The sequence below is a fragment of the Eutrema salsugineum genome, unplaced genomic scaffold (assembly GCF_000478725.1).
Source record: "Eutrema salsugineum unplaced genomic scaffold, Eutsalg1_0 scaffold_5, whole genome shotgun sequence".
Taxonomy (NCBI): Eukaryota; Viridiplantae; Streptophyta; class Magnoliopsida; order Brassicales; family Brassicaceae; genus Eutrema; species Eutrema salsugineum.
Window position 1 is genome coordinate 3,604,580 of NW_006256612.1, and position 22,489 is coordinate 3,627,068.

At 33.1% G+C, this 22,489-nt stretch overlaps 3 protein-coding genes and 1 pseudogene across 3 annotated transcripts; 3 read left to right on the forward strand and 1 right to left on the reverse strand.

Annotated features, from left to right (window-relative positions):
• The first annotated feature begins 86 nt into the window (after positions 1-86).
• LOC18991936 (F-box protein At3g57590) lies at positions 87-2,597 on the forward strand. Its single transcript, XM_006415278.2, is given in 4 exon segments — positions 87-90; positions 175-1,247; positions 1,250-1,290; positions 1,904-2,597. Coding segments are annotated over 4 exon segments (1,812 nt in total).
• A 3,615-nt stretch (positions 2,598-6,212) lies between these two features.
• LOC18991938 lies at positions 6,213-7,543 on the forward strand (annotated as a pseudogene).
• Positions 7,544-8,573: 1,030 nt separating this feature from the next.
• On the forward strand, positions 8,574-9,529 carry LOC112083959 (putative F-box protein At5g42430). The gene is made up of 3 exons (XM_024152183.1): positions 8,574-8,578; positions 8,625-9,132; positions 9,296-9,529. The coding sequence occupies exons 1-3, from the start codon at positions 8,574-8,576 to the stop codon at positions 9,527-9,529; spliced, it is 747 nt and encodes a 248-aa protein (XP_024007951.1).
• A 1,492-nt stretch (positions 9,530-11,021) lies between these two features.
• Positions 11,022-12,532, reverse strand: LOC18991939 (LOB domain-containing protein 4). The gene is made up of 2 exons (XM_006415281.2): positions 12,243-12,532; positions 11,022-11,734 (listed from the first exon to the last, which is right to left on the reverse strand). The coding sequence occupies exons 1-2, from the start codon at positions 12,417-12,419 to the stop codon at positions 11,393-11,395; spliced, it is 519 nt and encodes a 172-aa protein (XP_006415344.1). The 5' UTR covers positions 12,420-12,532; the 3' UTR covers positions 11,022-11,392.
• Positions 12,533-22,489: the final 9,957 nt, after the last annotated feature.

Consider the following 22,489-nt stretch of genomic DNA (forward strand, 5'->3'; position numbering starts at 1 on the left):
TCATTGGTACGCTAATCTCAGATTTTAGTGTCTAATTAATTAGGTTAGTGCCCGACTCTCTATATTTTTTTAGAGTCTCTGCGCGAATGAGTTTTACACAGCTACAGCGATCATAATGAATAGAGGAGGAGAGATTCGATGTCGAAAAAAAGAAAAGAGGAAAAAAGGTTCCAGATTCTATCCCAAAGTCAATCGCAAGGTGTCGTTGCTTGTCTAAGCTATGGGGTTATATGTTTCAACGTTTCACCGACTTGTTCCAGACCAGACCTCGTCCGAGTCTCTTATTCGTCCTCCAACGACATGGCGAGTGGAGCTTCTTCTCATCGCCTCAGCTTCAGAATCCATACAAGAAGTCGTCTCTTGTAGTATCTGCCGATTTTCATGTCAAGTTCTCTAGAGACATGTGCCCTGTAGCCTTTCATATGAAGTTCCTAGAAGACATGTGGCCTTCAGACTTTCGTGGCCTTACCTTTGGTTTGATATATTTATCTAGCATGCGGATCACAGAAAAGAATGGTGAGGATGATGCAGTAGTGCATGTGATATTTAACCCTAGAACGAGACAGTTTGCGAGCTTGCCTAAACTGGAAACGGACGGACTGTCGAGAAGCTTTTTAGGGTTTGATCCAATTGACAAGCAATTCAAGATCTTGTCTGTGGATGTTGATGATCATAGAATTCTGACGTTAGGAACGGAAGAAATGAGTTGCAGGAAGATCCAATGTCCTTTATGGCATCGTTCTTGGCCCGAAGAAGGGATATGCATCAATGGGGTTTTGTATTATTTAGCTGAAACTTATGACACATCTGATGAACCGTATGATGGTTATGTGATAGTTTGCTTTGATGTTAGGTCTGAGAAATACAAATTCATTGAGCTAGAATACTTTGAAGCTAAATCGATAAACTATATGGGTAAATTAGGTAGGATAAATTGGATGTATACTAGCGTTGGAAGTGGAAGGCGTACCCTTGAGTTGCATATGTGGGTTCTAGAGGATATCGAGAAACAGGAATGGTCGAAATTTGTCTACACTTTTCCGGCTAATGAACTCGTTGACCTCTGCTATGTTTCGGTCGCTGGAGTGACAGCTACTGGTGAAATTGTTTTGTCGATGAAGTATACATCTAAACCGTTATATGTTTTCTACATCAGTCCCGAAAGAAACACTCTCCAACGTGTTGAAATACAAGGTTTTGGAGAATACTATGATGATAATAATCATAGAGTTTCTGTATTTGTTGACTATATGTAGAAGATCTTAATGTTACCGATGCAAAGTACATCAAGTCAAGCCAATGCCTAAATATCATTAGGCAAAGGCCAAAGCTACCAAAACCACAAAATTTCTCTGCAACACAACTCCATTTTTGAAGTTGTGAGTGCGTGTGACTTCTATTTACAGGGTTTCGTGTGAGCTTTATAATCTATTGGCTTAGCTTTTTTTTTTTTTTTTTTTTTGCTCTTTCTTGTTATTTTCTTCATGTCCTACTGTCAAAAGTTGTTTATCGACCCTCTATAGTATTTTTGTTTTCTCTGACTTTGTTTTCACGAAGCTTCTAGATCGATAGTACAGGAAATAAACGCTGTTTTTAGTCACTAACATAAACAAATCTCGTAAGAAAAACTGGAAATTTCTCAAAAATTGCAAATTCTCCCATGCACTGTTTTGGTCTATATATATCCATTTCTTGACAAGGTCATGTGCTCGTCCGCGTCTCTTATTCGCCCTCAAACGAGACGGAGAGTTGAGCTTCTTCTCATCGCCTCAGCTTCAGAATTCATACGGGAAGTCGTCCTCTCTTGTAGTATCTGCCGATTTTCATATGAAGTTATCTAGAGGCATGCAGAGTTATTTCCAGACTTTCGTGGCCCTACCTCTGGTTTGTTATATTTCTCTAGTATGCATATCTCAGCTAACAAGGGTTGGGATGTAATAGGGCCTGTGATATTAAACCCTAGAACGAGACAATATGTTAGCTTACCTGAACTGGAAACGTACGAAAGAAGTTCAGATTGCTACTTAGGGTTTGATCCGATTGACAAGCAATTCAAGGTATTGTCAGTGGCTAATGGTGATCATAGAATTCTGACTATAGGAACCGGAAAAATGATTTGGAGGGAAATCCAATGCCCCTTATGCCATTATCCTGAGCCTTATTCTGCGTCCGGAGAAGGGATATGCATCAATGGGGTTTTGTATTACTTAGCTGTAACTTTTCGCCTACCGCATGATGATTATGCGATAGTTTGCTTTGATGTTAGGTCTGAGAAATACAAATTCATTGAGATACAACCCTTTAGAGCTAAATTGATAAACTATAAAGGTAAATTAGGTAGGATTAACTGGAAGTATGGTTACAATACCTATGAGTTGCATATGTGGGTTTTAGAGGATATCGAGAAAAATGAATGGTCGAAATATGTCTACAACTGGAAGGAGTACCCCTATGTTTCCGTCGTTGGAGTGACCGCTGCGGGTGATATTGTTTTGTCAAACGGCTATACATATGTTTTCTACTACAGTCCAGAAATGAACACTGTCCAACGTGTGGAAATCCAAGGTTTTGGTGAATACTATGATCATCATATATAGTGTTTCTGTCTTTGTTGACTATGTAGAAGATCTTGATGTTAACGATGCAAAGTACCTCAAGTCAAGCCGATGGCTAAATATCATTAGGGAAAGGCCAAAACCACAAATATTCTCTGCTGCAACTCAACTCCATCTTTGAAGGAAAAGCAGCCGATATGACCCTCCTACTGAACAAGTACGAATTATTTATCAAACCTTGAGTGAGGCAAAGCCAAGCCAAATTCATGTGAAAGAGTCTAAGCTTGTTTTGGCTGTGACTGCATGTGACTTCTGATTTATAGTTTTCGTGTGAGCTTTATCACTCTGTTGGCCTAGCTTTTTTTTTTTGTTCTCTCTGTTATTATCTTCATGTCCTGATTGCATGTGTTCGACTTTACTTGGGAGCAAAATATTGTTTAATCAAAAGTTGTTTATCGACCCTCTACAGTATTTATTTTTTCTCTGACTTTGTTTTCACAAAACTACTAGATCAATAATAATACATGAAATAAACGCCGTTCTTAGTCATTTTATAGTCACTAACATAAACATATCTCGTAAGACAAATTGTAAATTCTCTCACATGCCGGATCAGAACTTTTAAGTCACTCTTCTAGCTGCTCTATCTGAGAGATATCACAAGCTATTATTAGACATTTACCCTTTGATATTTCATTTTTCGGTTAAGTCTGGTTTACTTTACCATAGAAGGTCTCGCAATGGTTTTCGCTCGAGGTGCTTAACACTTTTAAACAGCAAAGCCTGCTATTTTGCTTGAATAAATCTTGATTGTTCATCCCTTTTAGAATAATCAGGACAGATATTCTACTTTTTTTTCAATGCTTTACAATTTTTCTCGGGTTAGCTTCAGAGATGTGTACGCATATTGTCTATTGTCTGTGAGCACAAACTACTTTGAAATTTTGATGTCGATATAATGGCCACTGTTTCTTTGATGGTGTTATTCTGAGGATCATCAAAACTGGATTTTCAGCCATTATCTTTATACAAATCTTCACATGTATCTTTACATAAGCATAAAATTTGTTACAGTGAGGTATTTTCATTTTGTATTGGTTTATTCCATTGTTGTTGTTGATGATATCATGAAATTCGAGGCAATGAAGCTGCATTCAAGTTAGTTATCTAAAACTCCAAAACAAAAACATGAAGATATTAAATAAGCTCTGTTTTGCTATCTTTTTCTCCTTGAAGATGGTTATATCAACACTATAAACTAATGCAGGCCGCAGGAAAACACAGAGAAGACAAGAAAACCTATGTTGTTCAAGACAAAATATCATCATCATTCTTCAAGTTCTTGTGTATCTAGTGAATCTTAAATTCTTTATTCGGACCAAACTGTATTTCTGTTCTATTGAAAGTTGCATTCGTTGCGTGGCTTACCAAAACACACAAATGTAATCTGTAGTCTTTCAATACGTTTTTCTCTGCTGTTTGAAACATTAACTGATTGCGACTTGTGAGTGAGATTTCTTGAATCAGACAACAAGAATACTTATTGAATAGCGAAAAAATAGAAACATAACGATGACGACAAAAAACGCGTTGTGAAAAAATAAAAATGTCTATTTCCTTTTGGTTTCGATTTCAATTTAACCGAATCATCCATCGAGTCATAATTTTCATAAACAGTTTGAAATCTCTTCGGTCTAACATAACCCATTACCGGTTATCAGGTTCATGTCCTAACTGTGTTAGACTGTACTTGGAGCAAACTAAAGTTTTTATCAAAAGTTCTTTTAAGACCTCTATAATATTCTTGTTTTCTCTGACTTGGATGACTTTGTTTAGACCTCTGACTTTTTCTAGGAAACAAAACCAACAAATTTATATTGCTGTTTTGCTTGCTTCTCTCTAAATGTTTTTTGCCTTGTGAAACGCTCAATTCCTATAAGAGTTTACACAAGCAAGAACCCAACAAAATAACAAAGTCTTGTGTATAAAGTCATTATTAATACGTATAAAGTTTTCTTTTTCTTTTCGACAAAAGAGTATATAGTTATCTATACTTGTGTATATAGTCATCTATATTTCTGCATCTATAGTAAAAAACAAAAAAAAATTATTAAGGAGTAAGTAAATTCGCTTTTTTTTTTCATTTCGATTCCATGATATATGTGCTTTGGAAATATATTGATCGTTTCTTGTCTGAGTTAAATTTTCAGGTTGCTCATATAGTCTACTGCAAGCCTAGTAGCGTATGGTAATATCAAATATCGATGTCTCTCTCCTTGCAGAACAAATGCAATGTGGGATGTGCTTTCATCAACCTTTCTGAAAATATTGTCCTCCTTTAATAAGGTATGATTGAGTTGTGTTTAGGAAGTTACCAAATGTGTTTAAGAAAAAAAGCTCACCAGCAGAAAGAAACGTAACAAATTTGATGCTCTGTGTCTATTTTATTGTCACGAGAACAGAAGCGTAAACACATCAACAATCATATAAAGCTCACCTGCAACAAGATAGTGGTACGTTTAAGAGCAATAAATTTGATGCTCTGCGTCTTTTAAGTGATGATGAATTCACAATTGTTGTACTATAAAACAAAAAGAATTTACATGAAGATGTTAAAAATTAAATATCTGTTATTATGCTATCTCTGTTAAATCAACCCTGTAAAACTAATGCAGGTCGCAGAAAAATACAGAGTTGATAGGAAAACGTATATTAATTGTTCAAGAAGACACAGATATCATCATATTATTCAAGTTTAATGTTTCTCTAGTGAATCTTTATTTGGGATCAAACTGTATATATATCTTTTGTTTTTGAAAACTGACCGCTTTACCTTGTTCCGCAAGTAAAAGCTCTGTTTAATACAAACAAATTGCATTCTCTCCGTAAAACATCAAGTTATCAATGAAATTAAGTTCTTATATATTTTATGTCGGCTAAAAGTTGTTTTCAAAAATATATATGTTCCTTCCACATCCCAGCTGAAAGATAAAGTCACTTTTGTGTGCTTGTGAAATTGACAATGCGTCTTCACCGTTTTATCAACACAAATCAACAAAAACCTTATTCAAGGCTCTGTAAATGCTATCAGATTTTAGTTGTAATTAGCGGAAAAAAAAACGTCAGATTTTTTTTTTTTAACTTCTAAATTTATTATATATGACTAAGATAGTCTAAATGTAATACATCAATTATGATAGTTGGGACATAACAATGAAACATGTAAGATGTATTAATTGGTAGTGGTGGTTTATATATATAGTTTTGAACAGTTAATTAGCCTAAGCAAACACTACAATCGATTTGTAACAGTTTTCACCTGTAAACATTCGAAACTCTAAAACAGAGGATTGAAGTAATGTGCTCGAAAACTTACCTTTTTTCTGCTATGATTTAGAGGAACAATTTCTTGACGAATTTCAGATTCTAGGAATTTTCTTCGACAAATTCCAAACCATTAACCAGACCAAATTGCTTAATCTTTTGCAAACCGGAACTGGTATTTTATTGGATTACTTTATACCGACTTTGCGACGCTAGTCTCATATTTTTGGTGTCTTAGACTCTTAGGTTAGAGCCGGCTCTATGTTAGAGTCTCTGCGAATGATTTGTACTCAAGTATCTTTCTCTCTCTACAGATAAGCAAATACAACGATCATGATGAAGAGAGGAGGAGAGAAGATTCGATGTCAAAAAAAGAAAAGAGGAGCAGAGATTCCAGATTCCATCCCGATTGATCTCCTTCTCGAGATATTCTCGTGATTGCCAGCAAAGTCAGCAGCTGCTAGGTTTCGTAGCCTCTCGAAGCTATGGGGTTCCATGCTTCACCGTTTATATTTCACAGAGTTGTTCTTGACAAGGTCATGTGCTCGTCCACGTCTCTTATTCGCCCTTAGACAAGACGGTGAGAGAGAGTGGAGCTTCTTCTCGTCCCCTCAGCTTCAAAATCCATACAAGAAGTCTTCTCTTGTAGAATCTGCCGATTTTCACGTCAAGTTCTCTAACGACATGTGGCCTCCTGTAGACTTTTGTATGTACCCCCAAAACAAGTGGCCTGAAGTCTTTCGCGGCCTTACTTCTGGTTTCATATATTTCCCTCGTACACAGATCTCAGCAAAGAAGGGTTGGAGTCTAGCAGGGCCTGTGATATTTAACCCTAGAACGAGACAATATGTTAGCTTACCTAAACTAGGAACGGACTCAGATTACTTTTTAGGGTTTGATCCGATTGACAAAGAATTCAAGGTATTGTCAGTGGCCGAGAATAATAATAGAATTCTAACATTAGGAACTGGAGAAATGGTTTGGAGGAAGGTCCAATGTGGTGGTGGTCCCTTATGGCATTATTCTTGGCCTGGAGAGAAGGGATATGCATCAATGGGGTTTTGTATTACTTAGCTGAAACTTTTCGCGATACTACTGAACCGTATGATGATTATGCGATAGTTTCTTTTGATGTTAAGTCTGAGAAATATAAATTCATTGAGCTAAAATACTTTAAAGCTAAACTGATAAACTATAAGGGTAAATTACGTAAGATTAGTTGGAATTATACTGACGTTGGAACTGGAAGGCGAGCACTTGAGTTGCGTATGTTGGTTCTAGAGGATGTCGAGGAACAGAAATGGTCTAAATGTGTCTACACTTTGGAGGATGATAAACTCGTTGACTGTGATCATGTTTCGGTCGTTGGAGTGACTGCTGCTGGTGAAATTGTTTTGTCCATGGACTACACATCTAAATACACACCATTTTATGTTTTCTACTTCAATCCTGAAAGAAGCACTCTCCAAAGTGTTGAAATCCAAGGTTTTGGTGAATACTATGATGAGATTCGCCATAGAGTTTATGTCTCTGTAGACTGTGTAGAGGATCTTAATGTTACCGATGCAAAGTACTTCAAGTCAAGCCGATGGCTAGATATCATTAGGCAAAGGCCAAAACTACCAGAACCACAAAGATTCTCTGCAACTCAACTCTATCTTTGAAGAACAAGCATCCGACAACCTCAATGCTGAGGAACAAATACAAATTGTATTCCCTCTCTGTGAACATAGAGTTATCAAATAAATTCTTAAGAAAATGAGTTTTTTTTTTTTTTTTTAATTCATGTCGGCTGATGTTGTTTACAAAATATTTAAAACATAGCATTTTTTGGCTGAGTATGTGTGACTTGTCATATACTGGTTTCGTGTGATCAGCTTTATTAAGTATTTTGTGCTTTCTGGTTTTCATGTCCTAATTGTTTGTGTTACACGTTACTTTGGAGTTGGGAGAATAATATCAGCAAAGTGAGGATTTATCCTACATTGCGTTTCAGAAAGCTCATTTGTTCGTAATGTTAATGCTAAAAAGTTCCTTTAAGACCTAACCATTATTCTCTGCTCTGGAATATGAGACGCTTCTTTTCTTTCGTTCTGTGTATGCATTCTATTTAATTTGGACTGTTAAAGATAAGAGGAAAACACAGTTTGATTAGCGACGGTGTAAGAGAAACTCAGATTAAAAGTCCAAGACTTAGTTTCAGATAACAAATATGGCTTTGGGACGTAAAATGTTTCTTGGTGGCTCGGTAACAGAAACCAGGAAAGAAGACTGCATTTTGTAGTGCACCAAATTGGATCGTTTGTGTTTTGGCTCTCCAATGGCATGTACTGAGACATAATCGCCATGATTCCTGAAATCCGTATAAGACTGCATGCATTTTGGTTTAGACACAAAAATCAGAAGTATCACTAGAGAGATTCATGATGATGACGACGATGAATTTGATGATTCGTTAAGAGAAGCAAAAATGTGAGAAAACATACCCTGACACGATACTTGTAGAATACGTAACCACCTACACAAACACAGACGTGAAACTAAGATTATAATTAAGACTTAGTTTCAGAAAAAAAATTGGCTTTGTTAAGATCACAGACGTGAAACTAAGATCCCTATTGATATCGTTACCGAGATATTCTTGAGATTACCTTCAAAGTCCATCGCTAGCTAGTTTCGTTGCGTGTCGAAGCTATGGGGTTCTCTGTCTCACCATCTATATTTAGCCAAGTTATTCCTGACCAGGTCATGGACAAGTCCACGTATCTTATTCATCCTCAAAGGACACCGCCAGTATAGCGTCTTCTCGTCGCCTCAGCTTCAGAATCCATACGGGAAGTCATCCTCTCTTGTAATATCTGCCGATTTTCATGTCAAGTTCTCTGATCACATGTGGTCTGCAGAGTTTTGTGGAGTTACAAATGGTTTGATCTATTACTCTAGCATGACAATCTCAGAAAAGAAGAGTGAGGATGCAGTAGTGCCTATGATATTTAACCCTATCACGAGACAGTATGCAAGTTTGCCTAAAATGACAAAGGACGGAGCGGAGAGAGCTAGCGTGTTAGGGTTTGATCCGATTGACAAGCAATTCAAGGTATTGGCTATGGCCGCTTATCCATATGCTAATGAAAGGGAGGATAATAGAATTCTGATTCTGACGTTAGGAACTGGAGAAATGAGTTGGAGGAAGATCCAATGTCCTTTCCCTCATTACCATTATAGTTTGAGAGAAGGGATATGCATCAATGGGGTTTTGTATTACTTATCTAAAATTTTTTGCGGACCTCATGAATCTCATGATAAAGAGTCTTATGTGGTAGTTTGCTTTGATGTTAGGTCTGAGAGCTTTAAATATCATTAAGCTTAAGGTAGACGAATGCGTTGATTGGTATGCTTAATTGATGATTTATAAGGGCAAATTAGGTGTGATTAACCGGAAGTTTTATGGCGGTAGCAACATCCTTGAGTTTCATTTGTTGGTTCTAGAGGACGTAGAGAAACAGGAATGGTTGAAATATGTCTACATTTTGCCGGATATTAAACTCGTTGACCTCCGCTATGTTTATGTTGTTGGAGTGACTGCTACGGGTGAGATTGTTTTTGTCGATGGCAAGTACATCTCAACCGTTTTACACTTTCTACTTTAATCTCGAAAGGAACACTCTCCAACGTGTTGAAATCCAAGGTTTTGAAGAGGATTATTAATAGAGTTTACACCTCTTTAGACCATGTAGAAGATCTTAATGTTAACGATGCAAAGTACCTCAAATCAAGCCATTGCCTTAATATCATTAGGCAAAGGCCAAAACTACCAACTTAAAACCACAGAAACTTTGCAACTCTACTCCATCTTTGAAGAAGAAGAAGCCGACAACCCAATGCTGAACAAGTACGAATTATTAGCAAAGCTTGAGTGATGATAGGTGTTGATTTGTTGTTGGAGGCCAAGCCAAATTCATGTACAAGAGTCTAGTTTATTTTTGCTGTGAGTGCGTGTGATCACTTCTCATTTACAGTGGGCTTTGATTATCACTCTGTTGGCTTGGCTAATTTTGTTCTTTCTGGTTATCATGTTCATGACCTAACTGTGTTAGACTTTACTTGGGGAGCAAACTAATGTTTTATCAAAAGTTCGTTTTAGACCACTATAGTAGTTCTTGTTTTCTCCTACTCTTTTCTTATTACAAATTTACTAGATCGATGATACCGGAAATAAACGCCGTATTTATTCCCAAACGTAAACAAAATCTAGCTCGTAAGGAAAATTGGATATTTGAAGCTCGCAAAAATTGTAAATTCTCAAATGCTAGATCACAACTTTAAGTCACATTTCTTGCAGGCTTGCAGCTCTCACTGAGAAATCACTTGCTATAACTAGGCTTTTACCTTTTCATTATTATTATTTTTTATAGTTACGTCTGATTTACTTTACCAAATAAGGTCTCGCAATGGTTCTGTGCTCCAGAATCTTCTTTTAAAATTGTTTTGAGCAAAGCCTGCAATTAACTTGGTAAATATTGATTGGTGTTCATCTCTTTTAGAATCATGAGGAAAGATTTTTTTTTCTTTACAGGTTTGGCCTTCACAACACGCTGTGATCTCCCTATATTCTAGTTTGGTGACTTGATAATGCTTCTAATCATAAATTTTGCTACAGTTAGCTATTTTTATTGTGTATGGTTTATTCCATCGTTGTTGATATCATGAAATTCGAGGCAATGAAGCTACAGTTAAGTTATTTAACACTCCAAACAAAAACATGAAGATGTTAAATGGTTATATCAACCCTATAAAACTAATGCAGGCCGCAGGAAAATACAGAGAAGACAAAAAAACGTATATTGTTCAACAAGACACAGATATCATCATATTCTTGAAGTTCAATGTTTTCTCTAGTGGATCTTTATTGGGACGAAACTGTAATTCTTTTGTTTTTTAAAGTAGCAGATTTTTTTAGTGGCTTACCAGAACATACAAGTACCTGTAAATCATGTACTTTTTCGCAGTTAGCTTAGATGGTATCTAATTAGTCGATTTTCATCGTTTAAAATAATTATGAAGATAGTGCCAACTGGTAAGCTAGACTTAGACAAAACCAAAACCGAACATTTGAGGATCTATATGTGTATGTAGATAAAGACCGAATAATGTAAATATATATTTCACAAGTTTACATAAAAGTCTTTAACCAAAAAAAAAGTTTACATTATGTCAAATACAGAGTTCTCTCCTCGGCTGGAAATGACCCTCGTGGATTCTGGTCCAAAGTCCTACTACACCAAATCTCAAATACACCGAAATACAAAGAGATACCACTTATATATAGATAGATTTATAATGTATAAAACATACTTAGTATATATATATATATGTGTCTATATCATGTTAATAGTTTCACTCTGTAGTCAAAACAGAGTATTTTCATTTCCTACCCCTAATTTAAATATATAATCCCGAAAATTTCCCAAGAAAAAAAAAGAGAGGAAATGCATTGACAAAAAGAGAGAGAACTAGCAAGACCACATAGACTCTCCCAAACTCGCTTCATCAACCATGTCCATATGGCTAAACATGCTTTTGTTGTCTTGTGGACTCACTTGCTTCGACGATGGTGAGCCGCTGCTACTCGGGCTATCCGGACACAATCCATGGCCCGTGAAATTAGTTGAATGTCGTACACGTAGGTGCACCACTTCTGCTTGAGCCAGAGCTAGTTGGGCTTGTAACACGTCAATTTGTTGCTGAAGAGACGAAATCGCCCCTACGCAACCGTAAACTGGGTCCCGAACTCTTGCATTAGCTTCATAGACCATGCTGCTCACCGCGTCTCCACGCTGGTGGATTGGCAACTCCTGTGAAGGATTTTTGAAAACATCTTGTTAGCCATTAGAACTAACCAATCTCGCAAGAGTTCAACATGTAGATTCTACATTAGCTAATTAACAAGTGTATCTCAAGTCATTATTAACTTTAGCTAACAAAAGTTCAAGTGGTTGGATTTTACATCAGCTAACGAGTGTAGATATCATTAACATATTTTCTCAATTCTCAAACCTTTTCAAAAAAAATGTACAAGATCTATAGAAGTAGTACTCATAATAAAATGTAAATTCACAAATTTTTGTTTTAAATTCCTTAAATTAGTTTGACAAAAAAAAAAAATTCCTTAAATTAGTTTATTATCTATGGGTCGGTCGGACCATTCAGTAGTTGTCAATAAAAGTTATGGAAATGATAGTAATGTCTTTTTCTATATTTATAATTTAAAAAAATAAGAGAGAAGAAAAGTTATACTAACTAACCCCAAAATATGATTAAGCACGTTTTGATTAATTTTGGTTACATTTAAATAAAATTTACTTGAAGCATCTTGTTGACGTTGCTAGCACCGAACACTCTATGAACATTGGCGAATTTCTGAGGCTCGTCCGCCGGAAAATACGGCGAGAAAACGCAATCCTGAGCGCATCGTCGCCGCAAAAGCTTGCACGCCGCGCACGGTGACGCCGCTCCTTGCTTCCGGCCACTTTCCTTCATCTCTCGCTACGTCACGTGTCCCTTTGGATTTGTGAATTTCTGTACAGGATTGAATCTCAACCGTTGGATTGAGAGTTAATCGTCGTCAATTTTATCGAAAAAGCTTTGGAGTCTAGGTGAAGAGTGCTGAATCGGTTGAGATTTATAGAGTGAGAAAAATGAATTAAAAATTAAAAATGCATTAAGATTTTAAGACAAAAGAAAAAAAGAAAGTCAGCACATCTGGTAGTGGGACCCAAAGATTTGGAAAACACTTTAGATTTTTCTGGTCCTAGAGCAAAATTACATCACGTGACACGACCATTAAGCTTTTTGGCGCCAAATTCTATTTGTTTTTATTTATTTTCTTTTTGTCTTTTACTCCTTATCTTAAATTCTCATTGGTCTGAATATTATTTTATAATTTGTTTTATCAATACAAGTTGTAATTAATATTTTGGCCAGAACGTTTCAACTGTGTTAAACTAGTTATATTTTATAATTAAAATGGACTTTTAAAATGATGCCGACAAAAATAATATTTAAAATGAAATTTACCAAACTTGTGAAGCATTAAGAATCCCAAACCTAAAAATAAGAGGCGATATTGAGTAGTATATAAAAACAGAATCTAAAGTTAATTATTTTGAATTTAAAACTCATAAAACTTTACGTGAAGTCTATGCTAATTGCTAAAAAAAAAAAGTCTATGCTAATTGCTAAATAGCTTCTTCTTTGTTTTCTTGTTCACTTTGTTTTCTTCTTAGTTGCTTTTATAGAGCTAAAGGGAGTTTTCTCTTTGGAGTTTTTCATTTTTATAGAAATGTGTATACAATACATGTATAGGATAAGGAAATTTGTGGACTCGTGCTTGTGCATGTAATCATTGTTTCTATTTCTTTTGTTAAGCTTTCTTTGTGGGTCCCGTAATATGCATAGGAAAGAATATTAACTGAAATCATTTTTTAAATATAAAACTAAATTTCACTGCTTAAGACATCATGGAGTAGGGTAAAATGAGGAATCCTCGGAAATTAACGCAGAGAGATTTCATTTCATTTGCAACTTATTTTTCAGTTTTTATTGTCATTTGCTAATAACAACTTAACAATTGTCGTTTAACAATATAAAATTTTCATTTTTCCGACAAAGAAAACTTTCATTGTCATTTATATAAATGAAAATTTCCTATTGCCATTTCACAAGTTTTGCCATATTCAAAAACAGTTAAGTTTTTTTAGGTTATCCATACTTTTTTTCTATCTAACTTTGTGAAATCTGATCTTTTACTGTTTTTATCCAAGGTCACAAATTATAAAGAAACAACTACCTTAAAATAAACACAAATATATAATGGGGGCAAATATGTCGCGTCATCACTAGTCAAAAACAAAAAGTTGAAAGAAACAATACAGTGCACGCTATTTTTGTAGAAAAAGAAGGTTGAAAAGTACTCAAAGAAATTCAAAAACAGAAAAACAAAAAAAAGACGCCCATAGTTTCGAAATCAATATGAAAGATCGTAGAATCGTGGCGATCAATGTCCTTTTATCAAGCGAACTAGAAAACTAATGTTGTTCTTATTTTTTCTTTCTTCCTGAATGTAAATATACTGTATTTCTAGATATGCATACAATCAATTGAGTATTAGAAAGTATTCACACATTTATTTTTTTTTTGCATTTATCATTTTTGTTTTGGCTATGTTGGTGCTATCGTTTTCGGATAGAACTTTGCTTTCGAATTTTACTGGAGCAGATTATAGTCACTGTGAAGTGTTTGAACTTTAGATTGGCAATAGAAAAATCCAAAAATATTTTGGAAGAAATTTAGAAAGATAATATTGTTTTATTAGAAGGGAAAAGAGACACCACACTCGACAGTTTCCACTAGTGATAAGATTTGTATATATATGGTGGAGTGTCTTTCCGACAAACTATAACAGTCGACTCTTTTCTATAACCACTTAGACCATGTTCATTGAGAGCCCTTTCATATTTTTTAATTGAGTTGCTAATGAATATTTTGAGTTAAAATAATGAAAAAGAAGTCCAAAATATAAGAACTGACCCTTGCAGAAAGGTTTTTAGGGCTTGCTCTTAGAAGATTGCTTATAAAAAAATATTATAATATTCTTAAGGAACTTTTAATGAAACCTTTTAATGTACATGTCCTTAGAGCCTTTGCCGTTTTCCATCGTTCTTATTGGTCATGGAAAAATAAAGATTACTAATAGTATCTTTTTGTATGATGAAATTATAAGTTTACAAATTTTGTTAATATTTTTCTATATCAGATGCAGTGACCGGACCAAAAAGCATGATTTTTTTTCTTTTTGTATTTCATCAAATTATAGTAACAATATGAAATATTTTTGACGGAATGTGTCGGTTTCAATAGATCTCTTCCTCTCCAATCCCGAATCTTTGATTATTCTATAATTGGAACAAATGCATCGGCAGGTAGCTACTCGTTTTCTTTGGAACTATTATATAACTCCCCAAAAATATTATACCATTTGTATAATAATTTTATGAAAATGAATTACTATTAAAACCTTAAAATTAAACAACATGTAATTGTAATATGTAACATACGTGAATTTTTAAGATTTCAAATCATCTGTAGCAATTTATAACTATATATATATATATATATATATATTATGGATTGTTGAACCCTAAATCCATAACGTAAGTAAACTAAATACTTTCTGAAGTAAAGTCGACAGCTTTTGTGGTAATGGATTAATAGTGTCTACTTGTTTAGAAATTATCGTGTTAGTTTAAAAGTATAACGATTTTTCTCAAACATAAAATTATCTAATCATTTTTATTTGATCAGTCAAATTAAATAATGTCATGTTAAACTCGTAAAAAATAAATTCACGTTAGGAGATCCGTTGGATCGTAAATGCGCAAATCGTCTAATTATAAGAAGAAGAAAAAATGTCGACCGCTTCATGAGAAGAATATTATTCACTCCACTAGGAAGCGGCATGAACCATTCTTTTTCTTCAAACCTATTTTATAATTATTTGTTGTTGTTAAAAGATTACGTACCTATTTTATAATTTCAGATCTATTCCGTTCGTTCGTCAAGTGTTCGTCCGTTTTTTTGTTCGAAGTTAACTTTCAATGTTCTCCATTTCCATGGATATTTTTAGGTGTAGACAAAATATTTAGTCCAAATAAGGAATAAGTAATACATTCATTAAAGCCAAAATAACCTGTATGTTGACTTTTTAATATTTATGGGCCAACCGTTAAACCAAAATTAATTTTACATTTGAAGAAAGTTATAGAGAAGACACAGTGAAAATGTACATGTTTTATAGTTTGTTTCAGCTATATATAAATGTTTAAACATTAATCATACATACAGACATACAGTATATAGTTTGTACAGACACCCTCGCCCACTATCGGTATTTCTTCTTTAACATGATATTCTTCATAAACTAAACAATTGTAAAGCTAACGGAAAATATGAATTAAATGCATATGGATTTATTAAGCGATTCAGATTGAGTATATTCTTCTCATATTCTGGATGTTTCGGAATTATGGTTTATAGTTTCTTATGTCAAAAAATATATATATACCATGTCACATGTTTATAAGAACTATATCGTTTTCTCTCGATATACAGTATATTCGAATTGGATCAAACATAGCCAAATTAAATAGTCTATTTCTAATCGACATACATTTAATCATACTTAAATATCTAATTATACATTTAATCATACTTAAACCAAATTAAATAGTCTAGTTTCTTATGTCAAAAAATACGATCGTATTTCACACATAAATCCGATCTATGAAAAGCTCCAAAAATCAACGTCCAAATATCCTAAAATCCATGTCAGCCCAACAAAATGACTTATCTCTAACTCTCACAGCGAGATACGGAATGCTACTTCGACAACAATGATAATGAGCTTTGAACTAAACATAATAAGAAGAGCTTAACAAGTTAATCATATATATCTTTGAGTTGTTGAAGCTAACCTGAAAATGAAGTCGAGTAAAACACGTAATCCATACAGGATATATGGAGTCGTTGGACTCGACAAAAAGCTATAAAAGGAGATAAAAAAATTTAGTTTAGGGGATATATATTTTTCAATGTATTCATATATATGCTCTACGAGCTCGCTATAAACACTAAAAACACATCTTTTCCGATATCACTTTGTAAAATTTGATCCATTGATACAAATCCAAAAATTCGTTGATTGATCAAGTCTATTTAGATCTGAATCATAAAAAAATCTAGCTATCAATTCCTTATACAAATTGCAAATGTGATTTTTAGCATCCACAAAACTGCTCATGCTGCATTTAATTTGTAATGTAATTATTACAATATATGTCAACTCTTGTTGGAATTATAAAACTCAGCGGTAGTTAATTTGTCAAATTAAGAATGTCCTCTACAACAACCCTATTGATTATAAACTATTATTATTCCTTCGTTTTGCAACCTCTCCCTGACTTAATTAATGTTCCTTTCTAAATCCAAACAATTGAGTTATAATTTTCCTTAACTAAACCATTGTTTAAATAAAATATCATCCCAAGAAGGTAGTTGTACATATAGTCAAAAAGCAACTCTCATGATCATAAGTATTTAGCATGAGATTGATCATTAGCTTAATTCCCTTTAATCAATCAAACTATTAATTAAACTTAATAAAAATATCAAACTAAATGTTTGACAAATTTCTACGCGAATATAAAGTATTTAGCATGAACATATTTTCGTTTCTTAATTTATAAAATCTTTATGTAAACATTAGACTGTTTTTTTGTGCGGATTTTTGCATGTCTAAATTTAGTATTCAACACTTTAATTGTCGTTCACTATTCTATAAAGTTATAAAATTGGTCAGACGAATCATGAAACCCCTTCAAACTATTGTAATATAATACACTTTAAACGTACTTGCTTACATATATATATATATATATATTTGAAATAAATTTTAAATATAAAAAGATAAATTTAATGTAAAGTCAGTGAAATCAACCGTATATATATTTTTTCATATTATATAGCCATGTATTTAAAAAAAAAAAGATAAAACGTGAAGATTGATAATAGAAATGTTTTTTTAATATTTATATATAGCTATTTAACCATGAGAATGGCTACCTACCTCTCTTGGTCCGAGCTCAAGGCAAGAGGTTCAACGAGAGAGTACAAAGCTGTTGATTGAAGTAGACAAAAATAGTCGAGACTAGAGACGTTACTTTGACGGTTGAAAGAGCATGAAAAAGAAATAAAGCAATACAAAAGAAAAGCTCTTTCGGTTGATGGAAATTTAAATAAATAAACAAATAAAACAAAGACGTTAAAATTATATATATATATATATATATATATATATATATATAAACAAATAAAACAAAATCTAAAAACTAGATTGGAGAGCAGTTTTATTTCTCAATGAAAAGAAACTGTATGGATTTTGAAATAACAATTAAATAAGAACAAGATCACTTCCATATCATTATGGCCCCTACCTAACAATGAAAGTTTCCTCGACAACATTAATGCTCACAATGTGTTAAGTTTGATTGGTATTTATTTTTTACTGCATCATTAAAAAGAATAACACAAAATATTCAACCAATTACCGGTTAACCGCAATTGAAGCCACCGTTGATAAAAAAAAATAAAGTAAAAAACAGAAAACAGATTGATTTACCACAAAAGATTTTCGAAGCACTTAGTGAAGCCACCGTTGCATTAAGTTTCTAAAATGCTTGCGTTGTCTTCTCGCCGTGATGGTGTTCTTGATCTGCCTATCAATTCCCTTGAAAAGAATAGAAGAGGTGATAACCTGATTTGTAAATAGTCTGGTATTCTTTTGAATCCAGATGAAATAGCGAATCGCTTGTCTTACCATTTTACTTACTATTTTTTTTTGTTACTTTAGAATTTTTTTTTGGTTAAAATTTAGTTATTCCCTTATTACTACCTAGAGATGGACACTTTGATTTACTTTTTAATCCGGTTTGGATTCGATTTTGCTAGTTCTGTTTTGATAAATATATAACTGCAACTCAACTGAAAGTTTGTTTGGTAAGGTTCGGTTTGAATTCGGTTTGATTTGATTCAAGTTTGGTTTAGTTTTAATTTAACAAAAAAAAACTGGAACATGAAACCAAAATCATCATGCATCACTTGATAATTAACAAAAAAAAATATATATATAAATATAAACTAAAAAATTCAAACAATACATTACATGTACAAAGAAAACGATGGAAAGAAAGTAAAATATTTCAATCATATTAAAACCGAGTTTATTAAAAGAAAAAGTCAAAAAAGAAAAAGAAGAAAAGAATAAGTATTTTAAGATTGGAACACAGAATTATGAGATTATAGTATAAAATAAACACATTAATCCAATCAAAACGAATAATTCGGTTAAAATAAACTGAATACTGTAGTTTGAATATAAATTTTGGGTTGGGTTGGTTTACGTTGCTTTGGTTTGGTTTGGTTCTATTTCCCACCCCTATATGACTATATCTATGTATTAATAATATTATATTATTAAAAGGAAGTGGAATCTGTTGGAACTTTTTTTGTTGTTTAAAAAATTGAAAATTAAACAAGAAGAAAAGCTAGCTTTTGGTGACCGCAATGGGGAATTTGGAAACATAATTGTTGGAGTGTTACATCATGGAAGTTTAGTGCCTTGTCGTTTAAGCGTAATGTAAAACAAAAAAAACAAACAATAATGAAATGAAAATATCAAAATTCGAGTTTTCAATAAAACCAAATTCAGTAAAGTAATTAGCACAATGATCAGTTCAACATCTGCTTTACTAAAAATACTAGATGGATACTCCACTATGTCTTTTTTTTTTATATATAAAGATATATGTTACGATATTAATTTACGATTTTTTTAACGAGGATATAGCTATATCAACAATAAGATTGTTTTTTAACATATATAAATCCAATTCGAACAAACTAACAAGCACAGTGATATTAGTTTAACAAAGAGACCAGATGTACCTTAATGTACATATACTACAAAATATGTATAAAACTAGTGAACTTGCCTGTGTTTGGCGCGGACTACAAACGTTTAATTATGTAATTTTTATAAATATTTGCATTTATTTTTGTGCATCATTTGTTTTAGGTATTATATTTGTTTTTTTTTGGGATATTTGTTGCGTATTATTACATATTAATAGTTGTGTATGTTGTATGGTTTTTTATATGTTTTTAAATATTATATTCGTCTTTTGATTATTTATTGTTATTCATATAGAGTTGATGGATTTTTATGTTTCTTAAAAACGAAAGCTATGTTTTATTTTAGATTTCTATTCTCAGAGTTGTTATAATGTTTATTTACGTTAATAAAGCTACCTTTTCTTTTTAAATACTTAATTGGTTTGTATATTTGTTCATCATTCGATCAAATACAATTTGTAATAATAAGAAACTTTTTAAAACTCATAATTGTTTCAAATACTTAATTGGTTTATATCTTTGGCCATCACATCATAATTCGAGTGCTGAACTTCTTGCTTCTCAATGCTATCATTCAACCAAACCTCGCACACAACCGGAAGACCTTTGTTCCCTTAAGACACAAGTAAAAATATGTAGTTGAAGATTAGAAACACATAACCGAAGTGATTCTTCTTGACCTGAATCTTTGGAAGGCATCCAATTTACCATTCCCTTTAGTTTTCTGATTACATGAATCATCATCGTCACTGTGACTTTTGTGTTTTCTTCAATGGTGTGAAGTGGATTTGTGTCGTTTCTCTAATGAGCCAATGGCTTCTTATACATGTTTTTTAAATAAAATCATCATGGATTGATTGGCGGAATCATTTAGCTTTGACTTCTTCTTCTGATTTTCTTGGAAGACTTATCACTTGACGCCACATCTCACATAGCTATAAACGCCATTGCATATCCCTCAATATACAATAAGTGCCTTTGCATCCTAGAAAGATTAAAAAAGAACAATATTCATATATATATATATATATATATAATCTCATATTATAGATAATAGAGTTAACAAAGAAAACCTCCCAAACTTATGCTTGTAAATCGTTTAAGAGGCAAAGAGAGATAATCCATCAAAAAAAATTGATCTATTACACTCCAAAATCATTGAAGACAATATTTTGAAGAAAGGGTCCTCATGAGAACCATCATCAAACAACAACGTTTTGAAGACAGGGTTCTCGCCATAACCATTAAAGCAAGCCACAACAGAACCTAACACTTCATTCTCATGTTAAGGATTATGTTTCTACAAAGAATCTGTTTTAGGTTAAATCTCGCAGTCTCATTTTCAAACCCATGGTCGAAACACCACGTGGATTGATGCATCCTTTCTTGTATGGTCCAATATCTTGAAAGATGACATTAAACGATTATTGTTATTAAGCGATTTTAGTGGTCTTGGACATGAAGGTTCAAAAAAATCATTAATTAGTTAACATTTACTTCTTTTTTGGCTGGTGTAGTTTTTGAAATTTGAAGTACATATCATCATATTTATAAGTTTTAATTTCATAAATACATGGTTATAATATTTATATGTTTTTTGTATGAATAGAAATAAAATGTTTTATCTAATTTTCATTTTTTTCCAACTATTACACCACATGTCTAGTTGGAGATATGGTCCAGGAACCATGCTCGACCGGCTCGGATGATTGATTTGAAAAAGAAAAAAATCATCTTGTTCAAGCTTCTTTTCTAAGACTATCCGTCCAGACATTTAGACTTCTGGGGATGTCTTATATTTGTATGATCCATGTTACATATATAATCTCGATCTAGAATGTTCTAGTTAATGTACATTCATAGCAATCCAGTCAGGATAACCAAGACTGAAATGTAGTTATCCCCAATTTTAAGGTTAAACAGTTTTGCAGCTAACTTTGAGGCATGGCTTCTATGTGCATTCCTTTTTGGTCTGGTAAGCATTTTTCAATCTTTGGCTCTGATTGGTAACTTGCGGAATGGTGGAATTGTGTTTTTAAACACGATTCTGCAGGTTTTTTGCCAATCAACGAAAATCCGCAGAATGAAAAAATATGTCTGCGTTTTTGCTTAAAAAAATACAAATAAAAGGTCATTCCGCAGAAAAGCGACTTATAAGTAGATTAATCTATTCCCAATATTTTTCCGTCATTCCGCAAAATTACCAATCAAAACCTTTATGTAGTCATGGAAATTATCACTCACAAAGCTTTTTCTTTTAGTTAAAAAATAAAAAATAAAATAAAAATATACAACATGATATGCAAGACATTTACAATATTTGTATAGGTTCTGCTTTTGTTTGTATCACTTCCTACAATAAACAATAATGAATGAATGCTTTCCTGTATAATTGCAAACAGTGTACTGAAGGCCTTGGTGATGGTGTGTTAATGTATAGTCATAAACCATAAACTTTCATGGAGATGTTTAAAGCATCCTTTACAGCAACTTTGAGATCAGTTTAAAAAATAGACAAAACTCATAGAGATCTTTGCAGCCATCATCTTTACAAACTTTAACTTTTAGTCATCGTCTCCCTCCTATATGATAACACAAACCGACATAAGACAATCAAAATATTCGACTCAATATAAACGTATTAAAATACTAAAGACAGCAATCCAAAACACAAGCAACCACATCAAATCTATTTACCCGGAGATTCCATCGCAAGATAAATGAGGAGATGAACAAAATTTTTGAAGTTGACGACCGAAAAATGTGACCTTTAAGAAAGAAGAGAAGCCAAAATAAGCTAAGCAAAACATGTATAATACATAAAATTTAGAACAATAAGCGGAGTTATAAACAAGAACAGAACAAAGGATACATAAATCGAAGAACAAATAACAAAAAAAGGAGATAGACATAAAGCTAGTGAAGACCGAAACAATATAAAAATTATAAGAGTATGATATATAGATTAATGTCTACGTCTACGCTAGAGTTTTGATATGTTTATTAACAATTTTTCTAAAAGTTAATTATGGAAAATAACTCATCGTTTCGCACTATCTAACTTACATGTTTGATCGATTGTG

Coding starts and splice junctions, on each gene's coding strand:
- LOC112083959 (XM_024152183.1), top strand. Junction 9,133..9,295: donor AAGGGATATGCATCAATGGG/GTTTTGTATTAC, acceptor ATGATTTATAAG/GGCAAATTAGGTGTGATTAA.
- LOC18991939 (XM_006415281.2), bottom strand. CDS start 12,419: ATGAAGGAAAGTGGCCGGAAGCAAGGAGCGGCGTCACCGTGCGCGGCG. Junction 11,735..12,242: donor ACGTCAACAAGATGCTTCAA/GTAAATTTTATT, acceptor AATCCTTCACAG/GAGTTGCCAATCCACCAGCG.